The 11,623-nt window shown below is 35.5% G+C and overlaps 2 protein-coding genes across 2 annotated transcripts; one reads left to right on the forward strand and one right to left on the reverse strand.

The window, feature by feature from the left end:
• Nucleotides 1–1,821: 1,821 nt before the first annotated feature.
• Nucleotides 1,822–3,638, reverse strand: LOC100499679 (translationally-controlled tumor protein-like). Its single transcript, NM_001251310.2, has 5 exons — nt 3,539–3,638; nt 2,919–2,992; nt 2,642–2,767; nt 2,369–2,526; nt 1,822–2,238 (listed from the first exon to the last, which is right to left on the reverse strand). The coding sequence occupies exons 1-5, from the start codon at nt 3,564–3,566 to the stop codon at nt 2,121–2,123; spliced, it is 504 nt and encodes a 167-aa protein (NP_001238239.2). The 5' UTR covers nt 3,567–3,638; the 3' UTR covers nt 1,822–2,120.
• On the forward strand, nt 3,633–10,952 carry LOC100781242 (condensin-2 complex subunit D3). The gene is made up of 9 exons (XM_003547330.4): nt 3,633–5,292; nt 6,081–6,821; nt 7,714–8,208; nt 8,305–8,396; nt 8,644–8,731; nt 8,847–8,961; nt 9,058–9,184; nt 9,271–9,445; nt 10,127–10,952. The coding sequence occupies exons 1-9, from the start codon at nt 3,841–3,843 to the stop codon at nt 10,823–10,825; spliced, it is 3,984 nt and encodes a 1,327-aa protein (XP_003547378.2). The 5' UTR covers nt 3,633–3,840; the 3' UTR covers nt 10,826–10,952.
• Nucleotides 10,953–11,623: the final 671 nt, after the last annotated feature.

Consider the following 11,623-nt stretch of genomic DNA (forward strand, 5'->3'; position numbering starts at 1 on the left):
TTCCTATCTAACATGTGACATTTATGGATAAGCGTATGATGGTAGTTTCAACTAGGTAGAAATTATAATAAATGTTGCATATCTATAATAAGATAAGAATGTAGGCATGGGAAATTGATGTGAAATCAGATGTTTTCGGATAATGAAATTGATTAGTAGTTAAATACTTGGTTGGATGAAATTGTATTTTTCATGGTGGGGAAAGGTAAACCTGCCATGCAAGTGTACCTAGAACAGGAGGATATTTTTATACTGAGTTAGTTATAGGTGAAAATAAGAGGCTAAATAAATAATAAAGTAATTATAAATTATAGTTTCTGGAACACTTTAACAGAATTATTCATAAAATATTATTTGTCCTCTTATCCCTTCCTCTATTGGTTAAGCGACAGGAGATAATAGAAAAAGTAAATAACAATAATTTTTATTTAATTTAAAAATAAAAAAACTAATTTATAGAAATATTTTAAAATCTCATTTCCCCTTCTCATTCTCTTCATTTAAACTAAGAGTTTAAGAAAATATGTATTATCTTTGTTATGAGAAAATTTTATAAGTACGAGAGTTTTGATGAATTTTGATATGTATCATTTTGTTGACGAGAAATATATCAAGATTAACATTAGACTAAATTTGGATGAATGTCAAAATGGTTATTTAAATAAGAAGTTTCGATCAGGTTGAAATTTCGAGAAAATGCATTAAGCATGTAGAAGGAAAAAAGTTCAAATTCAAAATAGTATAAGGATTAGGAGAAGATATTAGATGCTATTAAATTTAGGTAATTAGGAACTTATACACATGTTAAAAATATATAATTGACTAGTGGAAATTTATAAATAAAGATATGTGACAACTATTTTGTTGGATTGAACAACCATTCAAATCCTCAAATACCAACAATGACACACCTAAAAGTGACTTTCAATTTAAAGATTATCTATTTATCTCACTTTTTAATGAATTTTTGTTTTATTTAATTTTATACATCTTTCTAAATCATTTACTCTTTTCAATATTTATTTATTTTCTAAACTTTACTTTTATCTAATTCTCGTTATCATCAAATCCATAAGAGATTGTATATTTAGAATTATTATAAAAACTATTACTTTAAAAAAACATTATTATCAAAAACTATTACTATAAGGATTACTAAAGAAACTGTTTATATAATACCATTTATTATAGATACCACTATTAAAATTATTATCATTATTTTCATCGATACTTAAACAATTCTCATAAATTAAAAAATTATAATTTTTTGTTAACTAAAAAGAACTTACAATCAAAAATAAATTTTATATCTCACTCTTAAAAAATTTATTTATTAATAAAATCATTAGCAGTGAAAATTAACTTCTTAAAAATATAAAATATTTTCAAAAACCTATTTATGATTTTCACAATTAATAATATGATAAAAAAATTATTAATAACCAATTGTAAAAAAAGAAATCATAACTACCTGTTTCCTTCCCTATCCCTTAAACAAAGATATCATTTTCCTCTCCTTCAATCAAACCCAACAAGCCTCCTTTTCCCTCCCTCCCCTTTCCTCATTTAAACCAAACATAGGGTAAAAACTTGCAAATAAACAAAAATGTAATGCGAAAAATAATAACAACGCTGCTGTACATATCCGTAGTGTGATTTATAACCTTATTATTCCGATAGTAACCTTATTAGAAGAATTCCATCATATTTCAGCACGAAGGTTCTTTAGCTTTCTTCTAAAATCTATGATACTATGAGCTAGTCAACCGAATCTACAAATAGGAAGGGGTATGAAATTCAATTAAAAATTCAGGTCGCATATTAAATTCCCAACTCGTATTCAATTCTTATTGATAAAACTATTAAGTTAAAATATTTCTAGTACACATCCAAACATTCTTCAAAAAAAGAATCCTGGAAGCCCTTCCAGCACAACCAAAATCATAAATTAATGAAATTCTAACCCATCGATAATTAAATTTGATGGGAATTATGATGTAGCACAAAATGTCTCACCATTAAAATCAAAATAACAAGTCGAAGTTTTAAGTAACTTAGGACAGAACTTAAAAAAAAAAACTAGGTAAAATGAGAGTAGATAACTTGGTACATTATGTCACTTAGCACTTAACCTCCTTTAAGGCATATGCAAAGTATAAGAATGTTGGATCAGCAGCACCATCCTTGTAGTATGCAAAGACCAAGCAAGCATCATCATTCATGCTCTCCCCAACAAAACTGCACATAAAGATTTCACATCAATGACCTTTTATTCTCATAAGCACTAACAACAAATTATATTAATTGATGACAAAAAAACACTGAAAACACCGAATTCACCCATGTGTGTAATAAAGATGGCACTTACAACTGGAAATCCTTAATCTTAGAGAGCAGGTATTTAGTTGCTCCCTCAATGTGCTTCTTAAACAACTCTTGTTTCTCTGCATCGAGCTTGGGAGTCAAATTCTTGATAAACCTCTTCATGAAGGTAACAAACTGTTTCTTATCAAAAGCGGGTTGCTCCTACAGAAATTAAGTAACTATATTATTCTCATCTGAACTTAATATTCAAGACAAAATAATTAAAAAAATGTGTCCACCAAGGATAGAAGAAGAGGAGCAGCAAGGTTGCCCAAACCTGAAGTCTGAATGTATCAACAATGTCAACAACCTTAACAGCTGCGTCATCGACTCCCTCATCTTCTCCACCCTCAGCAGAAGGGTTTGCACCAATGTCAACATCAACTGCTCCCTTAACAACCCACTGCACACCAAAAAGAAATAGTTTTAGCTTGTCACCCATGTGTAACCAAACTGTTTCAAAAATGAATCCAAACAGCCATAGAAATTGAAGCAGGTTTTTGGAATATTACAATCAAATAAAAATCAGCATAATTTCAGAACATTCAACTAACCTTCCCCTCAACTTCCCACAGCATTCCATTCTCAATTTCATTGTAACGGAAGGAGTCCGAGAGAAGCTCATCACCTACACAAGGCAGTACACATAGTCAATGTTACATGCAAAACAGAAACCAACAAAAAAAATAAAAATCAAAGAATGGCACAAAACAAAATTCCTTCATAAATAATATTTTATACACCACACCACACCTAAATATGTAAAGCAGAGAATTAGTCTAGCTTTAAATTATCACTCGAATCATAGGCAATACTATTAAAAACAATAAAACCAATAAAAACCTGGAACTCACAATCACTGACTAAAGGCTTCCCATAACTATTGAAAATCAAAGCGTTTTACGTTAATCAAATCAAACAACATCGGTAAAAATCAATAACCTAGCTATAATTAACGACAAGAAATAAAATAATAAAATAATCAGATACGCGTGAAACAAACGCTTGTCCACAATCAGTAATTAAATCGAGAAGAAAAAAAGCCAGATCCAAGCGTCGATAAAAGTTTAATACTCTACAATGGAAAAATCAGAAGCGCAACCTAAGCAGATCTTTGGCAATAGATCGACAAGGAAAAGCTGCGATAGGAAAAAAAAGAGAGAGATTAGTTTACCTGTAAGGAGGTCCTGATAAACCAACATGTTTGCAGAGTTTTCTCTCAAATTTATGCAGTGAAACTGGTACGGAGCAGCGACGCGAGAGCAAGAGGGACCGAAAATTCTGTGTGCAACTATTTTTTATAGTCCAGGGTTTTCAGTTTCTGGTTCCACACCCACACAAATTACCAAAAACCCCCTTCTCCTATTGGGCTTCTGTTTCGGCCCATAGAATAATAGGCCCATAATTGAAAAAGCGGGAATTTGAAATTGAATAGAGAGCGTGGAGTGTGTGGACGAAGACTCGGACACACACAGCATGACGGAAATGGAGGAAACGGTGTCTCGCATAATCTCCGAGCTAGAGGATCTCCGTGGAAACCCGCAACCACCGCCACCACTCTCCGAACAAACCCTAATGGATCTTCAATTTCTCCTCAAACACTCTCTCACAGAGACTCTCTACGATGAGCTTCCATCGAAGAATCTCTCTCCGTCTTCTCTCATTCCTCCCATTGCTTCAGCAATGGACTCTTCACCACCGCACCACTCTCTTCTCGCTTCCGACGTCTTCCTCTCGCTCCTCCTCGCTCCAAACGCACCCGTTTTTACACTCTTTACACCCATTTCGTTTCTTTCTTTCCTCCGCTCCCTCCGCCGCTCCTGCAAGGCCCACTCCCACCCCGGCCCGGCCCAAGACAACTCCATGAACCGGAAACGGAAGCGGCCGGGCCGCGGCCGGGCGAGTAATCCCCAAAACGACGACGATTCGCCGGACACCGGTTCCCAACACGACCCCCGGGTGCTCCTCCGCGTGCTGGAGAAGCTAGTCAAAGTAATGGGATTGATCCACTTGAACCGCTTCCCGGAGACTCTCAAGTCCCTGATTCAAACCGTGGCTGAAATCCCCGTGACCTCGCTCGATACGTGCGGGAACGCGGCGGTGTATAGCAGATTGCTTAGCCTGTGTTCGCACGTGCTGAAGGAAGTTCTCAAATCTGAGCACGGAGAACCTTCCAACACTGCTGCCGAGGTGTTGAAATCGCTGTGTTCGCTTGTTCTCATGGCGAAGTCGCTGGCGAGGACATTTGCTATTGGATTTGTCACCGGTCTTAGTAACCAATGCGATGGTGTGAAGAAGGCGCTGGTTAATTTTCCGAGGTATTTGGCCAAGAAGGCGCCGGAGAAGGCCGAGCCTAGAGCATTGGCGGTGGACTCCATCATGGAGGTTGTTAAAGTTATGGAATTTGATGATCAAATTGCGTTTGTGAAGTATGTTGTGCAGATGGCACAGGGGAAGTCGAATCTTCGGCTTTTGGCGGTTGATCTCATTTTGAATCTGGTGACGTCATTGAGGGATCCGTTGGGCGTGGAGAGTGAAGGGAGTGAGGCGTGGGGAGTGTGGTGCTTGGAGGCACTTGTGAAACGGTGTTCTGATGTGAGTGGCGCAATTCGGGCGCGGGCTTTGTCGAATTTAGCGCAGCTGGTGGGGTTTTTGTCTCGTGGTGAGAGGACTAGTGCGGTTCTGAAGGAGTTTACGGGGTTTGGGAGGGTTGGTGATGGGAATGTTGGAGGTGGAATGAATGATATGCTGAGGAGGAGGTGTATGGATGATAAGGCAGCTGTGAGGAAAGCTGCATTGCTTTTGGTTACTAACTTGACTTCTCTTCTTGGAGGTGCAATTGATGAAGTGGTGCTCAAGACAATGGGAATGGCTTGTTCTGATCCACTTATCAGTATGCGGAAAGCTGCAATTACAGCTCTATCAGAGGTAGTTTATTTACTTTTTACAAGTTATAAAGTTTGGCAGTATAATATCTATTAGACAGAAATGAGAAAGTTTTGCAAAATTTAGTGACTTAACATGAAAATTTAAGATATGATGTGGGTAAAGGCTTCTTTCACATGAGTAGTTACAGAAGAATCTTTTGTCATGACAACTGTAGGGTTTGCTTTTGTCTGTTGTGTGGTTGGCATCTAGTTTTCCCGGAAATGGATTTGAATAGAAAAACAACAATGCAGGAAATTTTCTTCTGCATATTGCTCTTCTGTCGGGCAGTTTTATATGTTGTGTTCTCTGCTAACTGTTTCTGCCTTTAAGTTGAGTAGATACAATAAAATTCAGTTACATTGTTGCTTATGAAAGAAAAATTAAAAAATGCTATATCTATACATGAAATCCATATGGAGAGCATAATGTAACATCGATCGATCTGTTGTGATAAGTTTGTTCCATATGACTAAATAAATACTCGAATTATATTTTTCTGCATGAAGTACTTATGTTAAACATTAACATTCCCTTATTATAATGTTTTAAATGTCAAATTGTTAAGTATGCTTTAGATAGTTGCTCAGCTTGTGCAGTGTTTATCCAATTCTGCCTGAAATATTTGGAGAATTTGATGTTTTAAAAATTATTTCTATAATCTTACTATACGTGAGAAGTTATGAATCTCATTGGTTCTCTATATTGTCTTCTCTTTTTCTAGGTCCCTTTTTACTAATGTAAGTAAAAACAGATAATTAATTAATGAAATTTACTTAAACAAAATGTAGGCTTTCAGAACATTCTCTGCTGAAACAGTAATAACTGAGTGGCTACGTTCAGTTCCGCATTTAATAACTGACAATGAATCAAGCATCCAAGAAGAATGTGAGAACATGTTTAAAGAACTTGTTTTGGACCGGATATCTAGAGCTGCAACTGCTACTTCTTCATATAGTGAGCCTTTGTCTAATAGAAAGATGAAAGGAAAAGGTGTAGACAATGAGATGGAGAAGCTTTTTCCCAACGGGACTCTGTATCTTCTGAGAGAGATTTGCCATGGGGAGGTGAGCCCTTGGGTGAAGAAAATTTGCACAAATCTGGGCAAAAAGAAACGTATAAATCACAAAATTGTTACTGCACTTCAAAATATAATCAGGGCATCAGAATCTATATGGCTAAGTCACTCCATGCCAATAGAAAAGTGGACTGCCCCACCAGGTGCTTGGTTTCTTTTGTCAGAGGTGTCAACTTTCCTTTCAAAAGTAGTAGACTGGGAGTTTCTTCATCATCATTGGCAACTTCTTGACAAACATGAAGTGGAAGGTGAGTTCAAAAGCCCATTTGTACAAAGAAATGCATCTGCAGAGGAAGAAAGCATAGAATGCAATCATGTTGCCTGGGCCAGTGACCGAGTTTTCCTTCTACAAACAATTTCTAATGTTTCTGTGGAGCTGCCCCCTGAACCTGCAGCTGATTTGGCTCATAATTTGCTCAAAAGGGTTTTACAATTCAACATGCATTCAACAGAGGTAATCATTACATGCCTACATGGTATTATTGATCGAATTCAACATGCATTCAACAGAGGTAATCATTACATGCCTACATGTATTATTCTTCAATGTCTATCTGGATGGTGTGAATGTGTGATATTCTACCGTTGTTAAACATGGCTTTATTTATCCACCAGATTTTGAATTTCATAAAGCTTTTCATGGAGTGCTTTTCTGTCTTGATTATCATCTTTTGCATCATATATTATAATTTCTTAATACCTCAATTATATTGGTGTTAAATCTGTCTATTAATGATGCCAATTTCTTGTGGAATTGACTGGACTGAAGGTTGCCTGGAAATTAAGATTTCTGCATGGTCTTTTGTAAATTGGTGTTAAATCTGTCTATTAATGATGCCAATTTCTTGTGGAATTGACTGGACTGAAGTTGCCTGGAAATTAACACTTCGGCATGGTCTTTTAAGATGTGTAAATGTCTTTCTCTCATTTCTATTTTATGTCTTGTGCCAGGTCTGGGGAATTTTATTCCATCTGAAGCTTAGCATTTATCTGATTTACTCTACTGCCTCCACACAATGAAGAAAACTGGAAACACTTTATACATCATCATTTGATAAAGAAATATTAGTTCCATGATCATCTTAGTTTCTTAAGCAATTAGCCAAGCTATCTATACTTATATATTAAACAGTGTTGTCATACTAGATTTGTTATTGATTGTTAATGGAACAACTATTTTCATAGAAATAATGTTAGTCAGTATTTGAGTTGATAAATCTGGACAGAAAGGTGGACAAGTTAGACTGAGAGGTATAGAGGTAGAACAGAATGATAATGGCTGAGGACATTATAATTATACATTGTTAAAAAGTATACCATATTGACTTGTTACTTTTGCTTGATAGGTTGATGCTCATTTAAAAGCACTAAAAACATTATGCAAACGGAAAGCTTCAAATCTCAAAGAGGCAGAAGCATTAGTCTTGAAATGGTTCCACCAAGTTCTCTCCAGGGCTTCTGGAATAATAGAAAAATTCATTTCAGAGAATTCAGAACAAAATGCAGAAGGCAGCTTCTTCACTCCACCTAGAAGTGGGACTAGGAAAGGCAGGAAATCAGTAGCAAAGTCCAAGGCATTGTCTAAAGCAATTACAGCGATTTATACAGTTGGGTCTTTAGTTATTGTTTGCCCATCTGCTGATATGAGCAATGTAGTTCCTCTATTGCATACAATCATCACTTCTGGGAGTTCTGGTCCTATATTAAATAAACTACCCGGCCCTTCAACTTCTTTACAACAGGAAGCTCCTTCTTTTTACATTCAAGGGTGGCTTGCCATGGGCAAGCTTTGCCTTGCTGATGGGAAGCTAGCTAAGAATTATATTCCTCTGTTTGTACAGGTTGGGCCTGTAGCTTTGACTGTTTATGTTATGCCTGTGGACTGTGATATTTTTCTCACTTCCTAATTAAAATATATTCTGTTTCAAAATATGCAGGAGCTTGAAAAGAGTGGATCTGCAGCTCTTCGCAACAATATTGTGGTCATAATGGCAGACTTTTGTGTCCGGTTCACTGCTCTTGTTGATTGGTAAGCCTCGTTAATATTGCATTTAAGTGAATTTGAATGGGTATAATATTGTAAGGAAATAATGTAGTGTTCTTGTACATATTGATAAACACATAGCAGATTGTATTAATAATAATATAAACAAAGGAGTAATTTTTGTTTCGTGCTGTGGCAGAAATCCAATATTTACAATATGCAAAATATATAAATTGAATGTCAGTAAATATTCTCCTTGCTATTCTTACTTCTTTTTCATGGAAGTTATCAGTTACATAACAAGGATCACAAGGTGTCTCTTAGATCCTTGTGAACTTGTGAGAAGGCAAACATTCATATTGCTTTCCAGATTGCTGCAGGTACTTTTTATGAATCAACTGCTTCTATTTCACAGCTTGTTTTCATTTATCTCTTCTAAAAGGGGAAGAGGGAAAAATTGTATTATTTGCTAAAATATGATTTTCTTTTATCTAGAGGGACTATGTGAAATGGAGAGGAGTGCTATTTCTTCGGTTCCTTTTGTCACTTGTTGACGAATCAGAAAAGATAAGGCAGTTAGCGGATTTTCTCTTTGGAAATATTTTGAAAGGTTTGAATCTTTATCTTGATAGTTATACTTGCCATTATATATAAATTGGAAAATATGTTTGTCATTGGACTTTAATTATTGTGTTTTTCTCACCAGTCAAGTCTCCTCTTTTAGCATACAATAGTTTTGTTGAGGCTGTTTTTGTTCTGAACGACTGTCATGTCCATAATGGGCATCGTGAGTCTCAAGGATCACGAAAGGAAAGCCAAATCTTTTCCATCAGGTAATGGGACCCCAAATTAGCAATTGGCAAGACAGTTATTTATTTGAGATATTGCACTGATATCAAATCTGCATTGTTCTTTGCAGAGGTACTGATGAAGAGTCAAGGTCTAAAAGAATGCACATTTATGTTTCTTTACTAAAACAAATGGCTCCTGAGCATCTTCTAGCAACCTTTGCCAAGTTATGTGCAGAAATTCTAGCCGCAGCTTCTGATGGTATGCTCAATATAGAAGATGCAACTGGACAGTCTGTTCTACAGGTATGAATCTGTACCAACCATGGTCACCAGATTGTGATTAATTCTCAGCACACACACACACATATATATGTATGCAATTGGTAATGCACACACATTGGAATATGAAGGGAGACAGCATTGCCTTAACCACTGTCTTATATCATGTAATTTATGTTCTAATTAGGCTTAAATAAGTTTTTGTCCATATAAATAGGTTTTTTTTTTTAGTCCTTTATTAAAGTTTTTTTTTTGTTTCAGTCCTTTAAAGATTTAATATTTTTGGTTTTAGTCCTTGTTGTCAAGTAACATCAACGCTGACATTTTATTGACATGCAGAGTCTGACAGGGTAATCACATGTAATTTTTTGGGTAAACTGTATTTTAAAATCCCTCATCAAATAGTCTAATTTCATCAATTGGTTTGAACAAATGAGGATTTTAAAACACAGTTTACTAAAAAAGAATTACATGTGACTGTCCTATTAAACTCTTTGATGAGGTGACAAGTTAATGGAGAGTCAATGTTGTTGTTACATCATCATTTACCCTTTTTAATTGACAACAAGGACTAAAACAAAAGAAAATCTTTAAATGACTAAAATCAAAACAAAAATCTTGAAAGAATTAATAATAAAAAAACTATTTTATGGGGACAAAATACTTATTTAAGCCTTCTAATTATAACATTAATTGTGGGATCAGGATGCTTTTCAAATTCTCGGCTGTAAAGAGATACGCATTTCATCCACTCGTGCATCATCTGAGTCAGCAGATGTAGAGGAGGAAGGGGGAGAAAATGGATCTGCAGCTAGAAGAAAGGCTATAACTCAGGCAGTCAAGAAAGGCCTTATCCAAAATACAGTCCCCATCTTCATAGAGTTGAAACGTCTGTTGGAAACCAAGAATAGTCCCCTCATAGGTTCTCTTATGGAGTGCCTCCGCATTATTCTAAAGGACTACAAGAATGAGATTGATGACATATTGGTAGCTGATAAGCAGCTGCAGAAAGAGCTTATTTATGATATTCAAAAATATGAAGCAGCAAAAGCTAAAGCAACAGTTGCTGAGGCTGTGGGCACCAAGCCAAAATCAGGTTCAAATCAATTAGCTGATGTTTCTAAGAATCTGACCAAGACACAAGAACAAACAGTTGGACAAAGCAGTAACGAGCTTCCAAGTGATTCAAGAGTTGCTTCAGCAATAGCAGACACTGCAGCTGCAGCAACAGCCCGTTCTGTGCTCAGGGAAATAAACAAGGGGACGGGTACACCACCACTTAGTTCTTTGAGTGTTCCTAAAGTCAAGTCTTGTACTGGTATGTGTAATTCCAAAGATAAGTGCATGGATGTCATACAATCTTTAAGGAAAAGACAGTCTTTTGATTCTGATGAAGAAAACTAACATCAAAATGTATTTTTAATTTTAGCATTCCAAAATTAGTTTTATGTGGCATTGGAGACTGAAAGACCTGTCTTTCCAGACAAGTATGTTAATGTAAATATAATGGAAACTTGATATTTGATAAGAACTGGTTTTTACTGATAAAAGCTAAAATGCAGATTAGCTCCTTACAGGAACAGAAAGGTGAAGAAAAGGTTATAGGCAAAAATGCTTAGTGGTTTTGTTCAAATAGAGTTCAAAAATATAGTTGGCCTAGCAAATAGGAATATGCTTGTTCCTCACTATGAAAAGCTACAAAACTTTGGAGTAGTGTCTAGTGAGCCTGAAGATAACTTAACTCTTGCCTATCCGTGTTTCAGTGAAGGATGTCTCATCCAAGTAATTTCCTGTTGTCAGAATTGATTAGTTTTTCTTATTGAATTAAAATTTGTTTCCTTTAATTTTCAATGCTTTCTATTGTCTGCTGATTCTGTTGAAAGTAAAGCAGTTTTAATACAACCTTTCTCTCATGTTCTATTGGTAAAATATAATAATTTAGATTATAAGAATGAATTTGAAGTGGAGAATGTTTTCTTTGCCCATTTTCTTGGATCCTGAATTTGATTAAGATTATCTAATAAGAATGATAATAAAATAGATAATTAAATTAAATAGAAATACTATCATACATCAGGTTCCATGAAATTCATGGGGGGGAAACACTTCACCCCATCTAATTTATTTTTTTGAACACTAAACTTCCTTGATGCTAGGTTAACATTAAAATCTTAGTTTCGTGTCAAATGTCAATCAGTCATC

This window comes from Glycine max, chromosome 15 (assembly GCF_000004515.6).
Source record: "Glycine max cultivar Williams 82 chromosome 15, Glycine_max_v4.0, whole genome shotgun sequence".
Classification (NCBI taxonomy): domain Eukaryota; kingdom Viridiplantae; phylum Streptophyta; class Magnoliopsida; order Fabales; family Fabaceae; genus Glycine; species Glycine max.